Source organism: Podarcis filfolensis, assembly GCF_964270895.1.
Source record: "Podarcis filfolensis genome assembly, chromosome: 4".
Taxonomy (NCBI): domain Eukaryota; kingdom Metazoa; phylum Chordata; class Lepidosauria; order Squamata; family Lacertidae; genus Podarcis; species Podarcis filfolensis.
This window is the reverse complement of record NC_139607.1, coordinates 94,572,540-94,597,300: the sequence shown is the minus strand read 5'-3', so window position 1 is coordinate 94,597,300 and position 24,761 is coordinate 94,572,540. Positions and strand designations below refer to the sequence as shown.

General features: G+C 48.5%; 1 protein-coding gene and 1 long non-coding RNA gene across 2 annotated transcripts in view; one reads left to right on the top strand and one right to left on the bottom strand.

Moving 5' to 3' along the window:
- LOC310760966 overlaps positions 1–6,769 on the top strand; it is a 95,052-nt gene extending 88,283 nt beyond the window's left edge. The window contains exon 3 of the long non-coding RNA XR_014547132.1: positions 2,291–6,769. This is a non-coding gene — a long non-coding RNA (uncharacterized lncRNA). The remainder of the gene's footprint in view (positions 1–2,290) is intronic.
- Positions 6,423–24,761, bottom strand: part of GAB2 (GRB2 associated binding protein 2) — a 143,231-nt gene continuing 124,892 nt past the window's right edge. Inside the window, exons 3-10 of the mRNA XM_083609875.1 lie at positions 22,926–23,166; positions 16,363–16,949; positions 13,733–13,827; positions 12,337–12,619; positions 10,181–10,271; positions 9,396–9,498; positions 8,594–8,719; positions 6,423–7,553 (exon numbers count right to left, since the gene is read on the bottom strand). Of these exons, the coding sequence (XP_083466001.1) occupies positions 7,413–7,553; positions 8,594–8,719; positions 9,396–9,498; positions 10,181–10,271; positions 12,337–12,619; positions 13,733–13,827; positions 16,363–16,949; positions 22,926–23,166 (1,667 nt within the window). The 3' untranslated portion in view covers positions 6,423–7,412. The remainder of the gene's footprint in view (positions 7,554–8,593; positions 8,720–9,395; positions 9,499–10,180; positions 10,272–12,336; positions 12,620–13,732; positions 13,828–16,362; positions 16,950–22,925; positions 23,167–24,761) is intronic.

The window sequence follows — 24,761 nt, the reverse complement described above, 5'->3', positions numbered from 1 at the left end:
TCCCTGGAGCAGCCAGGTTGGGAAGCTATGTGAATGCAGCTGCCGCCCTGCCCAGGAAGTCTGGGAATTGGTTAGAAATCGTGCCCTCACACCGGTGACAAAGCTGTGTCTCCGTGTATCAGTTCACCACGCAGGTGGGAACTCAGCTGACTACTAAAATCAAAACCCCTGCACGTAGAAAACGGCATGGTCTCGGTGGCGAGGCAATGTGTGTGCGCAGAAACATAGCAGGTGGCTGAGGAGGTGCTGTTGTTCAGTGGCAGAGTACATCCGCTTTGCATGTAAAAGGTCCTAGGTTGCTTCTCTAGGTAGGGCTGGGAAAGACCCCTTGCGTCAAACCTTGGAGAGCTTCTGCCAGCCAGTGTAGACATAACTGATGGTCCAACTGACTCAGCGTAAGCCAGCTTCCTTCATTCTTGTGTCATATGAACCTTCACCTTCATCTCAGACACAGGTTTTTACCACATCAGGAAACCTGGGAGGGGCCTTAGGCTCTTGGTTAAGTTTGCAAAAGCTCAGGAGCCTCTGGAAACTTTGCTAGAAAAATAGGAATTAAAAATAATAATCTCAACACCGTTCCATTTCAGAGTTTCCCAAGCTGCCAACAACTGGGAAAATGCCTTACATTAAAAAATGAAGTATTTTCTTTTCCAATTATGCACCTGATGCATCCGATAATGTGCCTTTGCAGTGAAGGCTGATTCACATTTATTGCTATTTTCTCTTCCCTCCCTTGGATTTTATTCATGCTTTTCCCAACGAGTAGAATTCATTGCTCATCAAACTGGCTGGGAATTGTTCATTGTGTTTGATGACATTGGTGGATCAGAACAACTGCTCAGTGTCCTAATCCGTTTGAAGTCTCCGCCATTTTGATTAACAGTGTTTGGAGTCAGTGAGACAGAGAAATGTCCCTTCATTACACTTGCAATATTGGTTGCTGGAATGCCATAGTGGTGTCACATATAGTTTAAAGGTAAAGGGACCCCTGACCGTTAGGTCCAGTCGTGGCCGACTCTGGGGTTGCGGCGCTCATCTTGCTTTATTGGCCAAGGGAGCCGGTGTACAGCTTCCAGGTCACGTGGCCAGCATGACTAAGCCGCTTCTGGCGAACCAGAGCAGCGCACGGAAACGCCGTTTACCTTCCTGCCGGAGCGGTATCTATTTATCTACTTGCACTTTGACGTGCTTTTGAACTGCTAAGTTGGCAGGAGGAGGGACCGAGCAACGGGAGCTCACCCAGTCGCAGGGATTTGAACCGCCGACCTTCTGATCAGCAAGTCCTAGGCTCTGTGGTTTAACCCACAGCGCCACCTGCATCCCCACATAGTTTAGGGTCCAGCTAAAATGCTCTTTCCCCTGTTCTTAGTGCCCACAACACTCCTGTGAGGTAGGGAACTGAAACACTATCTTTCTTATAGGATTGGAGACCACTAAACAATGTGCTGCAAATCAGACCGTCCAAACAGCCTCTCATGGAGCAAACCCAAATACTTTGTGGGACACAAGCAGTGTGCAAGAAAAGCCAAGAAGTCCACAGAGCAGGTCAGTCATCATGCAAGAAGAAAGGGAATGAGAAGAGATCTGAGCAATGTCGGCGATGGGTGTCAGAAAGAGACATTTCAGAGGCATTTGTGGTTCTTAAGACAGTGGAAAAAGCAACGATCCTAGCCTGAAAAGCTGGTGGGCAAAACAGTCACTGCATTTTCTCTAAAGTGAAATTCAGGTGCCATTCTAGTGAGCAATGCCGGCCTGCACATTTAGGATGGAAAAGGAAGTGTGATGCCCATCTTTCTGACATGTATCTATACTTGCAAGAAAAAGAGTAGTTTGGATTTGATATCCCGCTTTATCACTACCCGAAGGAGTCTCAAAGCAGCTAACATTCTCCTTTCCCTTCCTCCCCCACAACAAACACTCTGTGAGGTGAGTGGGGCTGAGAGACTTCAGAGAAGTGTGACTGGCCCAAGGTCACCCAGCAGCTGCATGTGGAGGAGCGGGGAAGCGAACCCGGTTCACCAGATTACGAGTCTACCGCTCTTAACCACTACACCACACTGGCAAGCAGACTGTTTTGCTTCAGACTGCAGGTAGGGAGGGGTTTCCAGAAGCTGTATGACTGAGTAGACTTCCCTGCATGTAGAAAGCCAGAAATTTTGCCCTAGCCTTCTTCCTGCAAACCATAACCCTCACTTGCAGTCTTGAGATTATAAGGTGCACTCACTTGGCAGTTGTTATCACCTCCAAGTCTTTGCTGGAGGTTGAAATGTAGGTCTATGCCTAAACAAAGACTCTAGTGTAGGGGACCTGTGGCTGTTGGACCACAACTCCCATCGTCCTGCATTATGGGGGTTAGACTAGATGGCCCTTTGGTACCTTCCAATTTTGCAATTCTATTATCTCTGACCTTGCTGACTGGGGCTGATGAGAGTTGGGGCACTAAAGGGAGTTGGGACACTACCAAAGGAGGAGATACAGCAGTTCCCCACCCACAGCACTGATAAAAGAGGTTTATTTTCTGTGCCAGAGATGACCAGTTCCCCTCTTTGTCCCAGAGGTGGGTTTCCACTGTGAAGCAGAGTCTCACCATGCAGCTGTTTTCATTTGCACATGTTCTGAAATAATGGTGGCGAGGACCCTGGGAAACAGCCCTGGCCTGAGAAAATACAGTGGTACCTTGGGTTGCATACGCTTCAGGTTACATACGCTTCAGGTTACAGCCTCTGCTAACCCAGAAATAGTGCTTCAGGTTAAGAACTTTGCTTCAGGATGAGAACAGAAATTGTGCTCCGGCGGCGCAGCAGCAGCAGGAGGCCCCATTAGCTAAAGTGGTGCTTCAGGTTGAGAACAGTTTCAGGTTAAGTACAGACCTCCGGAACGAATTAAGTACTTAACCCGAGGTACCACTGTAAGCAGTTGGCTATTAAGTGGGACCCCGGTGTATAGGGGCAGTATACCTGCCAACACCAAGCAAGCAAGAATTGCTGTCGTGTAATCCCTTGTACCTCGGGTTACAGACGCTTCAGGTTGCGTTTTTTTTGGGTTGCGGACCACCAAAACCCGGAAGTACCGGAATGGGCTACTTCCTGGTTTTGGCGGCCGTGCATGCGCAGAAGTGCTAAATCACGCTTTGCGCATGCGCAGAAGTGCTGAATCGCAACCTGCGTGTGTTGCAAACGTGCATCCCGCACGGATCACATTCTAAACCCAAGTGTCCACTGTATGCAAGCTTCCCAGAGCCATCTTTCTGGATCAAGTCAGAAAGAGAACGCGGACCTAGGCTGACTCAGCAAAAGAAGTCTGACTCAGCACAAGTTCTGAATCCTCACAAATTGCGTGGAATCTCAAGGCAGGGTTTGCCACAGACCAGGGCTCTACCATCTAGAATTACAGAAATACGCTTTCAAGAAAGCTAAGCATGGAAAGGAATCCTTTTGCAAAGGAACAGATGTTTTTAACAGTCATAATTCGTGACGTCACAGCTTTCGCCGGCTACCCGCAATAACCTGTACAAAAGTGCAAAGGTAGGTCACGGCAATATGCTAATGGAGGCTGCGATCCTAAACACACTCCCCTGGGAGCAAGCGCTACCGGACACAATAGGGCTTACCTCTGAGCAAGCATTCATAGGGCACGAGGATGGTTTTGTCTGTCAGTGGCTTAGAGCCAGGTAGAATAAGGTGGACAGATCCTGGCATGCAAGGAAGCAGCAGAGATCACGCTAAATAGCATTCTTCGACCCCTGCTGCAACCCATCCTCATCCACACTGAGAAGCAAGCTCCAAGGAATGTGATTCTTTGTCCCCACCCTCCGTATTATCCAGTATAACGGCATAGCGATACACCACAACACGGCAGCAGTCCAATACACACCTGGGGAAAAGCTCCATTGAAGACAGTGGGACTTGCTTCTGAGTAAACAAGCACAGGACAGTGCTGGACGTGAGTCTACCTATGCTCAGGTATGGGTGGAGGTTGTACCTTTAGGCCAGAGGTTTTCAACCTTTTTGAGTCCACGGCTCCCTTGATCAACTGCATTCTTTCTACGGCACCTCTATGGGGCTCAGGAGCCCAGCTTTGTCCCCCTTGCCTGCAGAGCTGGCAGCCTCTCACCCCTTTTTGAACACCCTGCCTCGTGGAGGGTTCCCTCAGCCTCCTCTCCTCTCTCCTTGGGAGTCCTGTGGGCAGCAGCTGCTGCTGCCCCTGGTGTCTGATCTGCCCCCCACTGCCCCCAAGAGAGGTGCTTCCCAGAGGCACCATTCGCCTGTGGAGCTTGTAGCCAGGGCTGCTGCAACCAACAGCTGTTTGGGAGGCAGAGATGTGAGAGGGCATCAGAGGAGGGAGGGAAGGAAAGAGGGACAGAGGCGAGTGTTGCCCGCGGCACCCCTAACCACCATTCACAGCACCCTGTTTTAGGCTATAGCTTATCAGTATTTACGGGACCGCCTTTCCTGGTATGCCCCGCAGAGGACCTTAAGGTCCATGAATAATCATAGTTTAGAGGTCCCGGGCCCTAAGGAAGTCAGATTATCCTCCACCAGGGCCAGGGCCTTTTTGGTGATGGCTCCGACCTGGTGGAATGACCAGGGCCCTGCAGGATTTAACTTCCTTCCGCAGTGCCTGTAAGACAGAGCTATTCTGCCTGGCTTTCCATTTGAACTTAGCCTGATCTTTTATTCCCCTTCCTTCCCTCCCCCTCCCCTTTTTATGAAGATTACCCGCTCTGGGATCCCACAGCTAATTCTCCCCTGGTCTCCTCGCTGGCCCAAATAGGACTAGCACTGGTGATCATCTAATGTTTATTGGATGGATTTCCCCCCTAAATTTTTGAATTCTGAATTTATTATTATTCATGTTTTATACTGTATTTTATGCTGTTTTTTGTTGCATCAATTAAGTGTTTTAAATTTGTTGTTAGCCGCCCTGAGCCCGGTTTTCTGAACCAGGAAGGGCGGGGTATAAATAAAAAATTATTATTATTATTAATTAGTAGAGCCAATGAGTTGTATGCAGATGGCTCCATCTCCAGCATTTCCAGTTAGATGGATAAGGTTTCAGGTAACAGGAAAAGATCCTTCTTTCTAACTGAGACTCTGGAGGGATGCTGCCAGTCTGAGTCGGTAATAATGGACTCAGCGTAAGACAGCTTCATCTACAGAGCTCCCCATGCACTTACCACATCACACAGGGGCGCCCAGAAATGCTTTTAAGGTTGTTGTTTTTTGCGGGGAAGGGAGGGTTGTCTGCTGATGGTCCAATATTAAACCCAAAAGGAATCTCTCAGCTCCATGAAAAGACACATGGATATTCTAGAAGGGTAAAAGAACTAGAATCTTGCTATTCCAGAGCAGTTAGTCAGAGCATGGTGCAGATCATGCCAAGGCTGCAAGTTCAATCCAGATGTTTTGGGACTACAATTCCCATCATCCCTGACCACTGGTCCTGTTAGCTAAGGATGATGGGAGTTGTAATCCCAAAACATCTGGAGGGCAGAGTTTGCCTATGCCTGGACTAGATGATTCTCAGGTTCCCTTCCAACTCTACGATCCTATTATTCTATTTGGGGCTTGGCCTCTTCATTCTCAACCTGAACTCTGTCCTCCTGCTGTCCTTACAAATTAACTCTGCTACTCCTTCCACAGCAATCTGCACTCACCCTGGCGCAGCAAGCAAGTTAGTGGGGTTGTTTTCGTGGCCCTACAAAACGGGCCACACCTTTTAATCAATTAGCCTTGGCCAAGATGTTATTCCTTTCTTTGCCTGATCACCCTGGATAATTTTAGGCAGGGACTTCTTAATGTCTCCCTACTCCGATGTTTTCCAGGGTCCTTGACTTTATGCCATTAGATGGGGAAGAGGTTGACGCTCTTACAGCACGCAAGATAGGAGAATTCTCTCCATAAAGTGGCAGAAACCTGTCGCAGAAGGGCATCTTTTTCATATCCCATCTGGCAGACCTACTGCTTTGATGGCTTCCTGCAACAGCTTCCTTTTTTTTCTAGTCCTCTGTGCTAATGCGATCTTCTGGAGGGACAACTGGCCAGTGATTGTGGCTCTCATGTGACAAGGAGCAACTAGTAAGACATGTTGAGACTATGGGTTGAGGGCATCACTTAATTCGTAGCCACAATGACACAGAGCTTCAACCCATGTTCAGCTGCTATTCAGTGGCGCATCCACCTTTGCCATTAACCAGACAAGACTAGGAATCTGGAGGATTACTGTGAGACAGGGTTCAAACCTAACAGGGCAATTTTGCTGACATCTGGTGAAATGGGTTCTTTTTTTAGTGTATTTTGCACCCAGACTAAGCATCAAGGCAATGGGCAAATTCAAACACATGACAGCTGAATATTTGTAAATATTCAACCTTTCGCCAACGTCTGAATTTTCGTTTTGAAAACGCGAAAAGTTCTAATGAGTTTTGAGTGCGCTAGATTTATTGGCAAGCATCGGACATGAACAGTGGCTATTCCCAGAAACGGAACGTCGGACCGGATAGACCTTTAGCACAACCTGACAGGGCTCGTCTGACGGTCTCAACTATGAATCTCATGAGCAGCCAGACATCAAACTCACTCACCTACTAAGCACAACTGCACACCAGCTATCAAACACTTGTCAAACACCAAAGGCTGAACTCAAACATTACAGGATATCAGATACAGATATCAAATATTCCGCGAATGTTCAACAATATGCAAGAATTCAGAAAAGATTCGACATTAAGATTTGCAAAGGGGAATCTCGGAGGGGAACCAACACACTTTCCCAAGAAACTGATATATGCCAAGGAGCAGTGGTCGTTTCCTTACACCCGCCATCCTCACAAGGAAAGCTCTAAATGCTCTGAGGACAAGGATGTCTGTAATTTGCAAGGTAAACAAAACCCAGAGCTTCCACAGGCTTTGCTGAAAATCAAACGTGATTAGAGCCGACGTCTGGCCACTTTCTTTTCTGTAAAGGGATCAGGAGACGGAAGAGGGAGGCAAAAGGGAGACCCAAGATCCCAGCAGAAGCCCAGGATTCTGCCATACTGGCACCAGTTTGGCTCGGGGCAGGTGTACTTTGAAGAAGAGGAGAAAACAGTGGATACAAGGCGGGTCTGGTGATGGCTTAAAGCATGCAGGGCGTCAAAATTCCCAGTATTGCTATGTTGAATTCTGCAGATAACTTATCCACCAGGAGCTCTGACATCCTTTAGCACTGGCAAGCAGTTATCAGCCATGTTTTCCCTCCTGAAGTGAACTTTGCTTTCTTAGTCGACCCTGGCGCTAGCAGTCCTTGCTGAACGACGGCCGGTGGGCCCAGCGCCTTGATGGGCAGAACTATTTAGTCTTTGCCCTTCTGGAAGGCTCTCTCTATCTTTTTCCTCTCTCTCTCTCTTTATCCTGGTGTACCTCCGCCGGCTATTACTTCACCGCCTTGTTGGGCTCCGAAGACTGCCGGACGTCTGTCCACTCCTGCATGGTGCTTTGCAAAGCTTGCGTCTTCTCCTTGTCGACTTGTACGTAGTCGACCTTCTCGTCTGAGGCAACTGAGGATGTGGAGGGCTGGTGATAGGGAAGAAGGAAAAAGAAGAGTTTGGATTTGATATCCCGCTTTATCACTACCTGAAGGAGTCTCAAAGCGGCTAACATTCTCCTTTCCCTTCCTCCCCCACAACAAACACTCTGTGAGGTGAGTGGGGCTGAGAGACTTCAGAGAAGTGTGACTAGCCCAAGGTCACCCAGCAGCTGCATGTGGAGGAGTGGGGACGCGAACCAGGTTCACCAGATTATGAGTCTACTGCTCTTAACTACTACACCACACTGGCTCCACCACAAGGAAGCACAAAACAGTTGAACGTGGTTGCACATCTACCCCAAAACAGAGTGGGTGGCAGGGGGTGGAGAGAGAAGGGAATCCTTTTCAGCCTGGGGGCCACATTCCCTTATACAAAACCTTTTGGGGGCCATATACCAGGTGGTGGGTGTGCCAAGAGGCAAAACGCGATGGAGCAGCAGTTGTGTCTCTTGTACACATTCCTCTTTAACCAGGCTTTTGGCTGACAGACATCCAATGCCCTTTTAAAATGTGTTGTGGGGCCATTATTGGGTTGCTATTGTTATTTTATTTTTATTATGCGTTTTGTGTTTTTATATTGTGATTTTACATTGTGAACCGCCCTGAGACCTGCGGGTATAGCGTAGTATACTAATTGAAATAACGATGATGATTATAATAATAATAACAATGATAATAATAATGATGATGATGATTATACACAAGCCATGTATAGTTCAGAGGGTGCTATAATAATAATAAAGATAATAATAATAAATTTTTATTTATACCTTGCCCTTCCCGGTTCAAAAACCAGGCTCAGGGCAGCTAACAACAAATTTAAAACACTTAATTGTAAAAGCAGCATAAAATACAGTATAAAAACATGAAAAACAATAAAATTCAAAGTTCAGAAACCAATTTAGGGGAGATCCATCTAATAAATATTAGATAATCACCAGGGCTAGCAGAAAGTGCATTGCTTGAATGGGACAGAACATTACTTGCTTGCACCCCATTTGATTAATGCAAAGTCTTTGGGCTATACCTTTCTGTGAGGGCCAGGTGAGCTTGGCTGAAAGTCCAGAGCCAGGTAATCAACATTTCCTGTGCTCTTTTTCGTGGCTGGGCTGCTTGTGCCGCTGGGGATGGGCGATGCAGAGACAGGGTTTTGCTGGAAAAGACAAATAAAGAAGGAACAAGTGAAAAAGAAACCACAATCAGAGGCCAAGGTCTGTTCTTGGACTTCTGCTCACGGTTTTCCCAGTAGTGATGTATGGAAGTGAGAGCTGGACCATAAAGAAGGCTGATCGCCGAAGAATTGATGCTTTTGAATTATGGAGCTGGAGGAGACTCTTGAGAGTCCCATGGACTGCAAGAAGATCAAACCTCTCCATTCTGAAGGAAATCAGCCCTGAGTGCTCACTGGAAGGACAGATCCTGAAGCTGAGGCTCCAAGACTTTGGCCACCTCATGAGAAGAGAAGACTCCCTGGAAAAGACCCTGATGTTGGCAAAGATGGAGGGCACAAGGAGAAGGGGACGACCGAGGACGAGATGGTTGGACAGTGTTCTCGAAGCTACCAGCATGGGTCTGACCAAACTGCGGGAGGCAGTGGAAGACAGGAGTGCCTGGCGTGCTCTGGTCCATGGGGGTCACAAAGAGTCGGACACGACTAAACAACTAAAGAGCAACAACAAAAGATGGAGGGCAGCCACCCGGGGTTCCAATGCTGCTCACCCTCTGCTAAAATGTGAGCTGGGGTTGGGACCACTAAGGACAAGGGAGAAAGATGGAGTACGGAGAGATAACTTGGGTTGTACTGAGAGATGGATTCTGCAGGGACTTACCATGGCCACGTAATTCTCTTCGCTGTCCCCGGAGTCTGTGCTGGTGATGCTCTGGGTGGAGATGGGACGACAGTATTGGGAAAAGTTGGAGTTGAAGGTCTGGCTGCAATGAGAGTTGAGAAGATGACTTGGGCTAGGCAGGGTGCCTTACACATCCTGTCCCGTCCCCCCCAGAAATATACCCGGAGTCAAGAGTGGATTTCATGCTCTTTATTCCACTCATAGTGGTGAGGAGGAATAGAAGTTCCCCCCAGAATGTCTGCTTTATATACATTATTTACACAATGGGCCCCACGTGATTGGCTAATTCCGGGATTCTCCTGTAGGCCAATCAAGTTGCAGATTCACTTCCACCTGGAGCTGGATTGGGTGGCTTCTGTGGACCAATCAGACTGCTGCATTCTGGATCCTATTGTTCTAGGACCAATCAGACTGCTGCATTCTGAATCCTATTCAACTCAGTACATAACACCCCTATTTGAACAATCTGCTGGCGTGCTGAATGGGGACTCTGCACATGCCCCAACAGCTTTCCCCCGGAAAACTTGCTCTTTGGTGCTAAATCGGAACAAGCGGCAATCCACGGAGAATTCAATTACTGTTTGTTCCGATTGAGTGCTAAAACTGCGAGTTTTCCCGGGGGAAAGAGGAGGTTAAAACGGATGTGTGAATAAGCCCTTCTTCAACCCTCTGTTGACCCCATGGAGGGCCCTTGCCCTGTTTCATGGGCAAGATCTTCACTTAAGGAGGCTGGTCGCTTTGAGAGCAAAGGGTCCTTTACTCACCCAGGCCTGGACCAGGATTTGGTGACCGGTGACTTGAAGGGAAGCTCATCGATAACGGTGTTGTTCCTCAAGTCCAGAGGCGTTGGCTTTGCTGGAGCGGAAAGAGATCCGAGTCAGGCCTGAGCAATCATTTAATGGACACTTGATTGAATGGACTTGTCAGGGGACTGCCATCGGAACAGGGGAGGGAGGCAGGGGGGCCGTTGGGATACAGAGTGCTTCCAAAAATCTTGAGGAGCAGGTCCTCCTCCAGCGGTGGGGAAAGCCACACCTCCAGTGAAGGAGATAGAGAAGGGACCAGCCAAGTGGGGGAGGAGCTTGAGGATGCTGCTGAGAGCCACAGCGCCTCACATAGCCAGGCTGGCCAGGAGGGACGCATGCCCCTTCCGTTGCCCAGCCTGCGCAGAGGGGTGAAACGTAAGGAAGGGAAGCGGAGCCTTGGGGTACCGAAGCTTTTCTGTTGGGGCAGAAGCCGGAAGGGGCCACTCCCGGATTCTGCAAGACAGACATGAACTTTGAGTTTCTGCACTGTAAATAGTTTGCTTTTAAATTATGGTGCTGGAGGAGACTCTTGAGAGTCCCATGGACTGCAAGAAGATCAGACCTATCCATTCTGAAGGAAATCAGCCCTGAGTGCTCACTGGAAGGACAGATTGTGAAGCTGAGGCTCCAAGACTTTGGCCACCAGATGAGAAGAGAAGACTCCCTAGAAAAGACCCTGATGTTGGGAAAGATGGAGGGCACAAGGAGAAGGGGACGGCAGAGGACGAGATGGTTGGACAGTGTTCTCAAAGCTACTAAAATGAGTTTGACAAACTGCGGGAGGCAGTGGAAGACAGGAGTGCCTGGCGAGCTCTGGTCCATGGGGTCACGAAGAGTCGGACTCGACTAAATGACTAAACAACAACAAAAATAGTTTGCACCAACAAAACCTGTAAAAGACAGGTCGGAGTCTTGCCTGCTTACTCACAAGCAACCACCACCTGCATCTGACAGGACTGATAAAAAAAAACAGGAATCTGGCAGGCGTCTGGTCAGCCACTGTGAGAACAGGATGCTGGACTAGCTGTTGGCCTGATCTAGAAGGTTCTTAGGTTCTTATGGCAGAGACTGGCAACCTCCTGACGTGCGGATATTAGCCACTAAACGCAGCTTCAAGCCGCAGCAGTTGCCACACGCATTGCAAAAATATCAAATTGCCCACAGAAGAAAATGGCAGGAAAGTGGTGCCTTTCCTTCCCTGAACTAAATTAATGCAAAAAACCTCCCAAAATAACACCCAGTCCCCTGAAATGAGGGATAAGCTAGGGTACCTACACCTACCTCACAGGGTTGTTGTGAAGGGGGAAAAATGGGGAGGGAAAACCCATGTAAACTACCTTGAGCTCCTTGGAGGCAAGGGTGGCGAGGGCGGTTTGCTTTTCTTTTTTTTCCTTTAATTTTTATTAAGTACAAATTAGAAAACATACCTATTTACAACAAAAGAAAATACAAAAGAAAAAGAAAATACCTATAACCAAGGGAAAAAAATTAGAGAATATTTTGTCTCTTTTCATATTTACAGTTATTTATACCTCTATAAGGGACGCGGGTGGCGCTGTGGGTAAAACCTCAGCGCCTAGGACTTGCCAATCAGAAGGTCGGCGGTTCGAATCCCCGCGACAGGGTGAGCTCCCGTTGCTCGGCTCCTGCTCCTGCCAACCTAGCAGTTCGAAAGCACCTCAAAGTGCAAGTAGATAAATAGGTACCGCTCCGGCGGGAAGGTAAATGGCGTTTCCGTGCGCTGCTCTGGTTCGCCAGAAGTGGCTTACTCATGCTGGCCACATGACCCGGAAGCTGTACGCCGGCTCCCTCGGCCAATAAAGTGAGATGAGCGCCGCAACCCCAGAGTCGGTCACGACTGGACCTAATGGTCAGGGGGACCTTTACCTTTACCCCTCTACAAAATGCTATTCACAATAAAGCAGTGAAATGAAAGATAAGATATCAGAAAAAAGAACAAAGAAAAAATAAAGTAAAAGAAAAAAATCATAGGTGGAAATTTTTAAAAGTAGGTAAGTACGCACAATACATAGCCGTTTCCCGTCTATATTTATATTCAATTGTATAATTTCATCTTGTCTGCCAAGGGCAGTTTGGAGGGGAGAGGAGCTTACCTTTGCGGTCTGGCTTGAGGTTGCGGTTGACGGGCGGGGGCTGGATTTCGCTCATCCTCCTATGCAGCTGAGAACTGCTGCTACCTTTGTGGACCGGGAAGGTAGAGGAGGACATGCCCATCAAGTCCAGGTGGTGAGGCCCGGGGCTCATGGGGATGTAGAGGTGCTGGGAGTTGTCGTTCGACCTCTCCGTGCTGATCAGGACCGAAGAGCCTGGGTTCATGGGGACATAGTTGTCTTCCGAGTCCGCGCTGTGAGAGCGAGCCACCGTCGCCTTGTTTTGCTGGGGAAGGGAGAAAGTGGTGACACGTGAATGGGAGGCGAGTCGGTGAGGAAAGGCGGCAGAGAGGAAAAATTCAGGTTCTAGGTCAGGGGTCAGCAAACTTTTTCAGCAGGGGGCCAGTCCGCTGTCCCTCAGACCTTGTGGGGGGCCGGACTATATTTTGAAAAAAATAATAATGAACGAACTCCTATGCCCCACAAATAACCTAGAAATGCATTTTAAATAAAAGGACACATTCTACTCATGTAAAAACATGCTGATTCCAGGACTTTCTGCGGGTTGGATTTAGAAGGCGACTGGGCCGGAAGCAGCCTCCGGGCCTTAGTTTGCCTACCCATGGTCTAGGCCTTGGGAATTTTTTGCAAGGTAGCTTTCTGAGAAGCCCAGATTTTATATTATTTATATTTTTTATTTATTTATTGAATTTATCGTATTTTTCGCTCTATAAGACTCACCAGACCACAAGATGCACCTAGTTTTTGAAGGAGGAAAACAAGAAAAAAAATATTCTGAATCTCAGAAGCCAGAACAGCAAGAAGGATCACTGCGCAGTGAAAGCAGCAATCCCTCTTGCTGTTCTGGCTTCTGGGATGGCTGCGCAGCCTGCATTCGCTCCATAAACGCACACATATTTCCCCTTACTTTTTAGGAGGGAAAAAGTGAGCCTTATAGAGCAAAAAATGCGGTATATACTGCCCTATACCTGGGAGTCTCAAGGTGGTGCCCAGAATAAAATCAAGACATAAAGCCACAATAATAAAAATAAAAACAACAACCCAATAGCCCCTCCCACCAAAAAAACCCCCACATTTTCAAAGGGCATAGGATGTTAATCAAATCAACCAAAGGCCCAGTTAAAAAGGAATGTTTTTGCCTGGCGCCTAAGGGTGTATAATGAAGGTGGCAGGTGAACTTCCCTGGGGAGAGCATTCCACAGATGGGGAGCCACTGCAGAAAAGGCCCCGTTCATCGTGTTGCCACCCGCCGAACCTCTTGATGAGGGGGTACATGAAGGAGGGCCTCAGAAGATGATCTCAGGGTATATATGTATGTATAGAAAACCTCAAGTTGCTAGTCCTTAGGACACCAGCCAACTGAGCACCCATAGCTTACCAGATATGAGTTGAATCCAGCATTCACAGACTCTGTCGACTGAACTGCACTGCTGCTGCTGTGCTGAGGATATTCATAGGTTTCACAAGATGAAGCTGAAATCAGTGACATCAAAATCACAGTGAACAAACAGTAAACAAAGTTTATTAAGAGGAGCAACTTAGTGGGTTCTCCAAATTCCTTTTAGACAGAGAACAAACAAAAGCCAAAATTCCTAGAGTGCAGAATTCATGAGCGTTGGATGAAGTTGTACATTATCTACACCCTCAGGGCAACTGACTAATGCAGGTCACGCAACAGATACAGCTCTTTTCTTCAACATGCCACAACCACTTCTTGCCCCACGCTGTCTAACAGTAGAGCTGGACAGGCCCCAGAACTGGGAGGAAATTTGTCCCGCCTCAGTTTTTTTTACATTAAGGTCCTTCTGGAACAGGAATTCTATTTCTGAGCGACGGAGATGGAAGAGTGTTGTGTCCATGTATTGTTGGCATCCGTCTGTCTCTAGAGACAATGGAGTGTGCCTCCGGGGGTGAAGGGAAACGGCTGCATCTGCAGCACTCAAGTGACCTCTCTGGGGCGCAGGCCTGGGCAGTGTGTAGGGAGGTCCTGGGCTGCCCAGAAGACAAGACCCCGCTCTCAGCCTTGATGCGATGGTCCAAAGGTAAGCTGAGCAAGACGTCTGACACCAGCTAGGCTGCAGGAGTTGCTGGAAGGAGGCGTACAAGGTACCACCCAACCATCTTAGAGACTCGACTTTGGATTTGTGGAGCGTTTACTCCTTAGCCTTTTCTTCTCCAGAAGATGTCCCTCAAGGCAGTGGAGGTTTAGGACCAGAGTTTTCCCTCTCCTATATGGGCTACCTTCCCAAGTGGATGAGACCCGAATGCCCCTCACTTCCCTTTACAGCATATGCAGAAATCACCTTCTTGGCCGTTGGACTCACTCTTGGTCTCATCTGCTTAAGCCACCAGAGCCTGTCTTGGCATGCAGGGCAAGTCCCCAACTCATGGTCAGGGTACAGGGAACCGGATCCCTCCCTCAGTGGTAGTGAATAAGCACATCAAACAAAAGGAGCGTTCTTACCAGTTAGTTTCTTTAATAATCACAGCGAGAGACAAAGGAATGTATATATCTCTCTAGAAATGGCATTGTTCCCAGTAAAAGCTCACATCCACTGTCCCTACTAATTTATGCCACGTAATCTGAGCTGGTTGCCCCTGTGCCCTCTGTTCTATCACTTTCCAAGCCTGTCTAGTCTTAAGCGAAAGGGGGGGGGGTCAGGCATGCTGTCCAAGGACACTGAATCTGCCAGCTGTCTCCTAGTGTTTCTGTGCTGGGCCCGGGGGTAACCTATGAAACGTGGTCCAGGACCGGACCAGAATCTGGAGGTTCTGCTGGGAGTCAGTCCGACAGGGCCAAGGCAGGACATGAGGCAGGAAACCAGGCAAGGACAGGATCTAACATACAGCAATGTTGCTCCCGCAACCTGGGGCAGGTTCCGACAACCTTTTATCTTTGTCGAGGTAGTGGCCGGTCCTGACCATCCCCCAGCGACTTACCTCCCTGTTTCGCCCGAAGGCAATCACTCCTCCTGCGAGTACTCAGGTCTCTCCTTCTCTCAGACCTTAGTCTCTGCAGCTTGGGAGATGTCAGTGGGTTACTAGACCCAGAGGCCCCCTCAGCCTCCCCTGACCCAACTGGTAGTGGAGCAGCTGTAAGTGACGGCCCAGCTGGAGGCAACGAGGTCATCCCCGCATCTGGAGCCAGGGCAGGCTCAGCCCCATAACTCGGCCCAGCTGGTGTTTGTTGCAGGGGAACCTGTGCAGACTGGGACTCTTCAGCATCAGGCCCCAGACTTGGTTCAGATGATGCCTGAGGCAAAGGATCCGGTGCAGACTGAGACTCCTCTGGTTCTGAGTCCGAGCCCGAATCCCAGGCCATCACAGTTTCCTTTTCTTGCTGTTCTTCACCCAGGATTTCCCAGCTTTCCCCCCTGAACTATGCCCTTTTGCAAACCACTGTTCTAAATCAATACTGTCCTCCTGCCCTTGGGAAGGTTCAGGAGAGGGGGCGGCAGCTCCCACCAGTCCTCCTCAGTCCAGCCCCTGACACTCACTGAGGGTTGGATCATCATTGGTTGCCCTCAGCTGTTTTAGTCGGTCAGTGGAAGCTGTTTCCCGGGGTGTGGCCACTGTCTCATGCTGGCAGCTTCTAGAAGCTGATTGCAAGGTGGGGACCAAAGGTGGACAAGCTACCCCTGAAGGAGCATGACGTGCCCCCCATCAGAGGCACTGCCCCTACCCTAACAGCCCAGGCACCCCAGCTCTTGCCCAAAGCCTTGGAGAACTACTGGCAGTCATAGCAGTATACCCAACTGCAGTGGTACCTCGAGTTAAGTACTTAATTCCTTCCGGAGGTCCGTTCTTAAACTGAAACTGTTCTTAACCTGAAGCACCACTTTAGCTGATGGGGCCTCCCGCTGCCGCCACATGATTTCTGTTCTCATCCTGAAGCAAAGTTCTTAACCCGAGGTACTATTTCTGGGTTAGCGGAGTCTGTAACCTGAAGCGTATGTAACCCGAGGTACCACTGTATAGTCATCCAGTGCAAACAGCCCCAATACTAACCTCGATGCAGCCGGCAGTTCTCCATGGCAGGCAGCGTATTCCTTCTGGGAATGGTAGCAGCAACCGAGCCCACGCCTAGGCCTTCGCTGTCCAGCAGGCGCTGCTGAGGGCTGCCCCACCGTGTCTCTGCCTGCCCTGGTTTAGGTGGCCTGGGTGGGGGAGTGGCGGGCGTTTCGTTGGAGGCCACCCCCAGGGTGTTGTGGTTCTTGTCCAGCGTGAATGTCCTTGGAATCTGATAAATTGATAAAGGAGTGCCAGGGACGTCGTACGAGTCAGTGGACAGCTCCCCAAAGTCCTTGCAAAGGGTGTTGTTGGGGGTTTTGAAGGTGTACACCTCCTCGCTATCCGTTTCGGAACCCGTGAGGCTGGATTTGGTGTGCGTGTAGCACCCGAAACTCCTCGGAAGGTCGTAGGCACTGTCCCTGAGCTCCGAGTTGTGCCGGCTTGGCTTGGGCAAGCTGTAGAAGCCGTGGACTTGCCCGCCCACTCCGTTGACACAGTGCCCGTTCCCCTGAGAGAGCTTCTGGACAGATGGGTCGCTTCTCATGAAGAACGAGGATCTTGTGGCTTGAGAGAAACTAGCACTCCTAAAACGAAAAGGGGGAGAGAAGCCGTGAGGTAGAGATTCACACTGGGCACTGCCTAGGGTGACAGCAGTCACGAAATTAAAAGACGCCTGCTTCTTGGGAGGAAAGCAATGACAAACCTAGACAGCATCTTAAAAAGCAGAGACATCACCTTGCCGACAAAGGTCCATATAGTTAAAGCTATGGTTTTCCCAGTAGTGATGTATGGAAGTGAGAGCTGGACCATAAAGAAGGCTGATCGCCGAAGAATGGATGCTTTTGAATTCTGGTGCTGGAGGAGACTCTTGAGAGTCCCATGGACTGCAAGAAGATCAAACCTATCCATTCTTCAGGAAATCAGCCCTGAGTGCTCACTGGAAGGACAGATGGTGAAGCTGAGGCTCCAATACTTTGGCCACCTCATGAGAAGAGAAGACTCCCTGGAAAAGACCCTGATGTTGGGAAAGATGGAGGGCACAAGGAGAAGGGGACGACAGAGGACGAGATGGCTGGACAGTGTTCTCGAAGCTACCAGCATGAGTTTGACCAAACTGCGGGAGGCAGTGGAAGACAGAAGTGCCTGGGTTGCTCTGGTCCATGGGGTCACGAAGAGTCGGACACGACTAAACAACAAATATCTTCCTATATAAAAAGAAATGTAACGTGTTGTCACGCTCTGCAGCATGCGGAACAGCAGGCCGGGTGAGCTGTTTTAACAGAAGGAGGGAAGTCACCTTCCCCCCCGTTAAAGACGTCTGCAGTGAGGTGTAACATGGCAGGGGGTCTTCACATAGGTTAGCAAGCTGCTTTGTGAAGCACCTCTCCAACTCCATTAACATTTGGAAAATGCAATCTAATTTAGGGATAGGTGGGAATTTGTCAGAGAAGTCTCAGTACCTCAACCAATTATAATTTTCACGATTCTTGGGAGAAATGTTGTAACAGCCTGGTATAAAACTTAAATGAGTTTATAGCGTAGAGATGCTAACCTCTCAGACCCCAACTGTGGGATCGTAGCAGTAACTGGTCTGTGTGATGTGATCTTACGTACGGCTCTGAGCTTCACATAGTGGCCTGTAAAATGGTGAATAATTGTCTTGGGTCACACAAGTGTTGTGGAAGGAAATTTGCAGCCTTGGCAACAATGAAGATGAGTACTATGGGATACAATTACTCACAGTTCATTGCAACGACAATCCCAGAGCTGGTTACATAAGCCATTAAAAGAGCAGAGAGACAATAAAATATTACAAATAAATGGACCATCCGACCTGCAGCAAGCAGAAAATTGAAAGGGTAATGGCAAACAGGCACTATGCCCAGCAAACGCCTAAGTGTTTGCGTGGCACCTAAAGCTCTTAGGAACTGGCGCCAGCTGCATCTCAGAGATGAGGAAGTTCTATAACTGGGGGGGGGCCACCACCAAGAAAGCCGTCCCTTGGGTTGCGGCACTGCAAATATCAAATAGCTACCGCTCCACCAGGAGAACCCCACTCGCAGATCTGAATGCACCAATGTGCACACAACCACACCAGATCTTAATAAACACACACACAATTTTTAATTATTATTATTTTAAGAGAAAGTGCAAGGGAAGCTCATTCAGTCAACCCAACAGCTGGGATTTAAATTTAAGAATTTAAAGGTAAAGGACCCCTAGGCAGTTAAGTCCAGTCAAAGGCAACTATGGGGTGCTGTGCTCATCTCGCCTTTCAGGCCGAGGGAGCCGGCGTTTGTCCACAGACAGCTTTCCGGGTCATGTGGCCAGCAGGACTAAACTGCTTCTGGCACAATGGGGCACCGTGACGGAAGCCAGAGTGCATGGAAACTCCGTTTATGTTCCCGCCGCAGCGGTACCTATTTATCTACTTGCACTGGTGTGCTTTTGAACTGCTAGGTTGGCAGGAGCAGGGACAGAGCAACGGGAGCTCACCCCGTTGTGGGGATTCGAACCGCCGACCTTCTGATCGGCAAGCCCAAGAGGCTCAGTGGTTTAGACCACAGCGCCACCCGCATCCCATTGCTGCACAATGGAACTTCCCCTTCCTCTCTGATCCCCTGCAAATTCCAAATGCTCTAGCAGGTCCTCGAACCCTCTGGAGAGGAGTTTTGAGGTGTGTCGGTGGTGGTGAAATTGGGGAAGCTCCACTGCTGAAGCAGACATCTATTCCTCTCATGCGGTGCCATTCCTGGATGCAACCCATGCTGTTGAAAGGTCCCAAATGGCTGGATACAAAGGGTTTTTAATGACCTTCCATTAAGTTCCATCAGAAGTGAAGCATACTTTTAATTATTAATGAAAAACAGATGTAGGGGTGAAATTCTCTTGAACCCGCGAAAGCCCTGGGGTTCACCAAGAATCCAGCTGTGATTCAAGCATGTTGGGACCTTCTGATTTACACGGCTGGTACCTCTCCAGCTGTCGCCCACCGTCCTTTGGGTCATTTATGGGTCCCTTCCTCTCATCCTTCCCACATCACGTTCCCAGCACGTTCCAGTATGGTTTGATGGGAAGGAAAAGGCAATAAGCATTCCTCCTCTAGGGAAACACGAAACCAGTATAATGATAACAAACCAACTGGGACCAAAAGAAACGGAAAACCATAACACTGCTAGAATAAAGAAGGCTGATATATGGAAGTGAGAGTTGGACCATAAAGAAGGCTGATCGCTGAAGAATTGATGCTTTTGAATTATGGTGCTGGAGGAGACTCTTGAGAGTCCCATGGTCTGCAAGAAGATCAAACCGATCCATTCCGAAGGAAATCAGCCCTGAGTGCTCACGGGAAGGACAGATCCTGAAGCTGAGGCTCCAATACTTTGGCCACCTCATGAGAAGAGAAGACTCCCTGGAAAAGACCCTGATGTTGGGAAAGATGGAGGGCACAAGGAGAAGGGGACGACAGAGGACGAGATGGTGGGACAGTGTTCTCGAAGCTGCCAGCATGAGTTTGACCAAACTGCGGGAGGCAGAGGAAGACAGGAGGGCCTGGCGTGCTCTGGTCCATGGGGTCACGAGAAGTCGGACATGACTAAACGACTAAACAACATCAACAGCAGCACATATTTCTGTATTTGTTTCATAAAATCTATACACCTCTTGACCCCAACAACAATCAAAGTGGTACACCCAAAGGTAAAACAAGAAAATAAATCAAAATGAATAGTATATTGTATGTAGCTGCAGGACAGAAAGTTGGAAGTCCTTTTACTTTTTCTATTTTTCCAGTAGCTTTTTCTGTCTTTCCTTTTTCTCCCCCTTTCTCTTATTTTTAGGCCTCTCCTTTTCTTCTATCTGACTTTTTTAAGCTAGGTAGTTGTCTTATCATGGTATATTATAAAAAGATACTTTGTAAAGGGTATGTGGTTTTGTATATCTAAGTGAAAGGTAAAGGTAAAGGGACCCCTGACCGTTAGGTCCAGTTGTGGCCGACTCTGGGGTTGTGGCGCTCATCTCACTTTACTGGCCGAGGGAGCCGGCGTACAGCTTCCGGGTCATGTGGCCAGCATGACTAAGCCGCTTCTGGCAAACCAGAGCAGCGGACAGAAATGCTGTTTACCTTCCCGCCGGAGCGGTACCTATTTATCTACTTGCACTTTGAGGTGCTTTCGAACTGCTAGGTTGGCAGGAGCAGGGACCGAGCAACGGGAGCTCACCCTGTCACGGGGATTCGAACCGCCGACCTTCTGATCGGCAAGGCCTAGGCTCTGTGGTTTAGACCACAGCGCCACCCGCGTCCCAGTATATCTAAGTATCAATAAGTAAATCAAATAAAAAAGGAAGAAAAAAATCACAACCCTACTTTAAAACATACCAGAAATTACAATACTATAAAACCTATGCAATCTAAGCATCCAGATAGGCTAGCCTATTATACACGAGGGTTTTCAGCAGGCGCCAAAAAGAGTACAGCAAAGGTGCTCTCAACAGGCAGGGAGTTACAAAGTGTAGGTGCTGCCACACTAAAACAGATCATTGTTCTTGCAAATAAAAGGTAAAAGGACCCCTGACCATTAGGTCCAGTCGTGGCCAACTCTGGGGTTGCGGCGCTCATCTCGCTTTATTGGCCGAGGGAGCCGGCGTACAGCTTCCAGGTCATGTGGCCAGCATGACTAAGCCGCTTCTGGCGAACCAGAGCAGCGCACAGAAACGCGGTTTACCTTCGCGCCAGAGCGGTACCTATTTTATCTACTTGCACTTGTGCTTTCGAACTGCTAGGTTGGCAGGAGCAGGGACCGAGCAACGGGAGCTCACCCCGTCGCGGGGATTCGAAGCACCGACCTTCTGACCGGCAAGTCCTAGGCTCTGTGGTTCAACCCACAGCGCCACCTGCGTCGGAACTGTTATTATCTGGCACCTGCAATGGTGCCAGTTCTGCAGATCGAAGTGGTTGAGTGGGAACATGTAGTGCCAGGAGACACATGTTCACACAAAAGCTTCAACTAAGAGATCGTGGTATAAGGCACCTTCTGTGCTCTACTGCTTCATCACCAGTAGGTGGAGCTATGTATAAAACGACTACAGAATTTATTTTTTGCATGATGGGCCTCTTTTATTCCCAAAACACAGCTCTTTTTGCAGAACAATTGCAAAGTAAGATGTTACTTGTGCTGAAAGACCAGCAGCTGCCTCTTTGAGCTTCAGACTACTCTCAGATCTCTTGCCACTAAGGCTAAATGGCTGTGCCCCAAGTTTTATAGAACAGTGGTTTTTGAAGAAGGGTTTATTTCCTGATTTTTAACTGCATGGGTATAAACTGCTTCAAATTATCAAAACGACTTTTACTTCTGTAAATGCTTTTTAAAGGATGAGGCAACGAGGCACAATGCCTTGTCAGGAATACCGTAAGTGGAGCATACTGTTACCATTGCTGCTTGATTTTACTTTTGCCCTACGCTGAGTAGTACCATTGAAACTAATGGACCTAAGATAGTAACAGCTGCTCATTTCAAACGTTGCCCTCCAAGTAGGAAGAACTCTGGGCACTACCCATTGTGCTTAAGCCATCCTGAGCATTGCAAATTCATTGGAAGGGCAGAGTGTGACGTTATTAAAAATAAACAATGTCTCTCAGGCGCTGAGCTTGCAGGCAACAAAGAATATGCAGTGAGTGAATCTGTCAATTTTGGCTTCTCGTATTTCCAGCCTGAAGTTCAGCACCTAACATTTCCACCTCAGTCTGCGATTATTATTGTTTTAAAGTCCTCCTGAAAATTCACCAGCAATTTTAGTGTGAATTTCTCCTAAGCCACAGAGCGTAGGGCTTGCCGATCAGAAGGTCGGCGGTTCAAATCCCCGCTACGGGGTGAGCTCCCGTTGTTCGGTCCCTGCTCCTGCCCACCTAGCAGTTCGAAAGCACGTCAAGTGCAAGTAGATAAATAGGTACTGCTCTGGCGGGAAGGTAAATGGCGTTTCTGTGCGCTGCTCTGGTTCGCCAGAAGCGGCTTAGTCATGCTGGCCACATGACCCGGAAGCTGTATGCCAGCTCCCTTGGCCAGTAAAGCAAGATGAGCGCCACAACCCCAGAGTCGTCCGCGACTGGACCTAATGTTCAGGGGTAAAGGTAAAGGGTCCTCTGACCCTTCTGATTGGCGAGTCCTAGGCTCTGTGGTTTAACCCACAGCGCCACCTGCGTCCCTTAATGTTCAGGGGTACCTTTACCTTTTTACTCCCAATAATAGACATTTTTATATGCAATTTTGCCCAGTAAACACATATTGTTGCATAGTATTTCTCCCAATGCTGAAGCATTCTTGTACCATAACTCTCACTAAGATATATGCACGCTTTAATGTGGCAGATGAATTTTTGCAAACGGTGGTTGGCTGGAGAGCTGACTGCAAAATTCGGAGAAGTGTGAATTTCGAAGGACCTTTGCGTTTCAGTTTGCGTACCATTTCAAAAAGTGAGAATTAGGGAGATTCGTATTTGATGTGAACCGAATCGAATCTCTCCCCACCGATCACCAATCTTTAGCCAAGAGGTTCTGGTCCTACCTGGTGTTCTCCGATTTCCTGCTCATACACTGGTGCAGGAAGAGATAGTCTTGAGGGGCACTGGTGGAAAGCGTGGTCCGGATATGGTTGGCGGGTGAATCGAAGGTGAAAAGGGTGGGCTGGCTGGAGTGCGAAGGAGCCGACGACTTCCGTTCTCGCAGGAGCCGCTGGCTGGAGCCGCTCAGCTCAGCCGGGGAGGAACGTGGCCCGTGAATGACAGAAGGAATGTTTCTTAGAGAATCTGCACAGGAAGAATTGAGGGAGATATTGTCACCCTTAAAATAATAGCAGCAACAACAACAACAACAAAGATAACAATAACAACAACAATAAAGATAATAACAATATCAACAACAATCATAATAATTTATACTCTGTCTATCTGGCTGGGTTTCCCCAGGCACTCTGCGCAGATTCCAGCAAAATATTAAAATACAGTGGACGCTCAGGTTGCGAACATGGATCTGTGCGAAGGCACGTTCGCAACCCACAGCGCCGCGTCTGCGCACGTGCGGGTTGCGATCCGGCACTTCTGTGCATGCACAAAGTGCAATTTAGTGCTTGCGCACATGCACGACCGCCAAAACCCGAAAGTAACCCGTTCCTGTACTTCTGGGTTTCGGTGGGTCTGTAACCCGAAAAAACGCAACCTGGAGAGTCTGTAACCCGAGGTACGACTGTACAGTGGTACCTCGGGTTACAGACGCTTCAGACTGCAGACTCTGTTAACCCAGAAATAGTACCTCGGGTTAAGAACTTTGCTTCAGGATGAGAACAGAAATTGTGCGGCAGCAGCGGGAGGCCCCATTAGCTAAAGTGGTGCTTCAGGTTAAGAACAGTATCAGGTTAAGAACAAACCTCCGGAATGAATTAAGTTCTTAACCCAAAGTACCACTGTACAATAATTCATCAAATATGAAAAGCTTCCCTAAACAGGGCTGCCTCCAGATGTCTTCCGAACGTCAGATAGAACTTAACAGAGCTATAATGCCCAACATCCAACAAACAAACCAACAAGCCACAGTTCCCATGATTCTTTGGAAGAAGCAATGTGCATTAAATATGCAACCAGGGACAGAGAACAAGTGGCTCTTCAGATGCAGAACAATAGAATAATAGAGTTGGAAGGGACCATGAAGATCATCTAGTTCAACCCCCTGCAATGCAGGAATATGCAGCTGTCCCATACGGGTATCGAACCTGCAACCTTGGCGTTATCAGCACCATGTTCTAGCCAACTGAGCTATCCAACTGAGTCATGCATCTAGATTCCAGTTCCCACCATCCCTAGATACCAATGGCCATGTTGACAAGAGGCTGATGGGGACCCTAACACCCTAGGGATGACGACAAGTTCCTCATCTCCTCTGCCTAAACAAGGTGATTCATCCGTCTCCTATACATTGTCAAGTGATAAAAATAGGCATGTCTGCAGGTTTTCTTTTAGCCGTACCACAAATCCCTATTTTAGAAAGAATAAAATAACATCAGTACGTGGTTCTGACTGATTGGTTGGTGCCTGTGTGCACCACCGATCAATATCGAACATTAAATTTAATGGTGTCATTATGATATTAAGGAGAACAGTTCTTTGCATAGCTCAGTACAGGGATAGATTACACGCACAATGCTCAAATTCCATTCTTTGGGCAGAGGAGAGCTACCTGGCAGCACAGCACGCTATCGGAATTTAAGTCGTCACATTTGCCTAATTTTGCTATTAATATTACCCTGTGAATCATAATCCGAGGTCCTTCTTTGTGGCCCTCCTCCAGGTGAGGTCCGGAGGGTGGCCTTTTCGGTGGTGGCTCCCCGTCTATGGAATGCTCTCCCCAG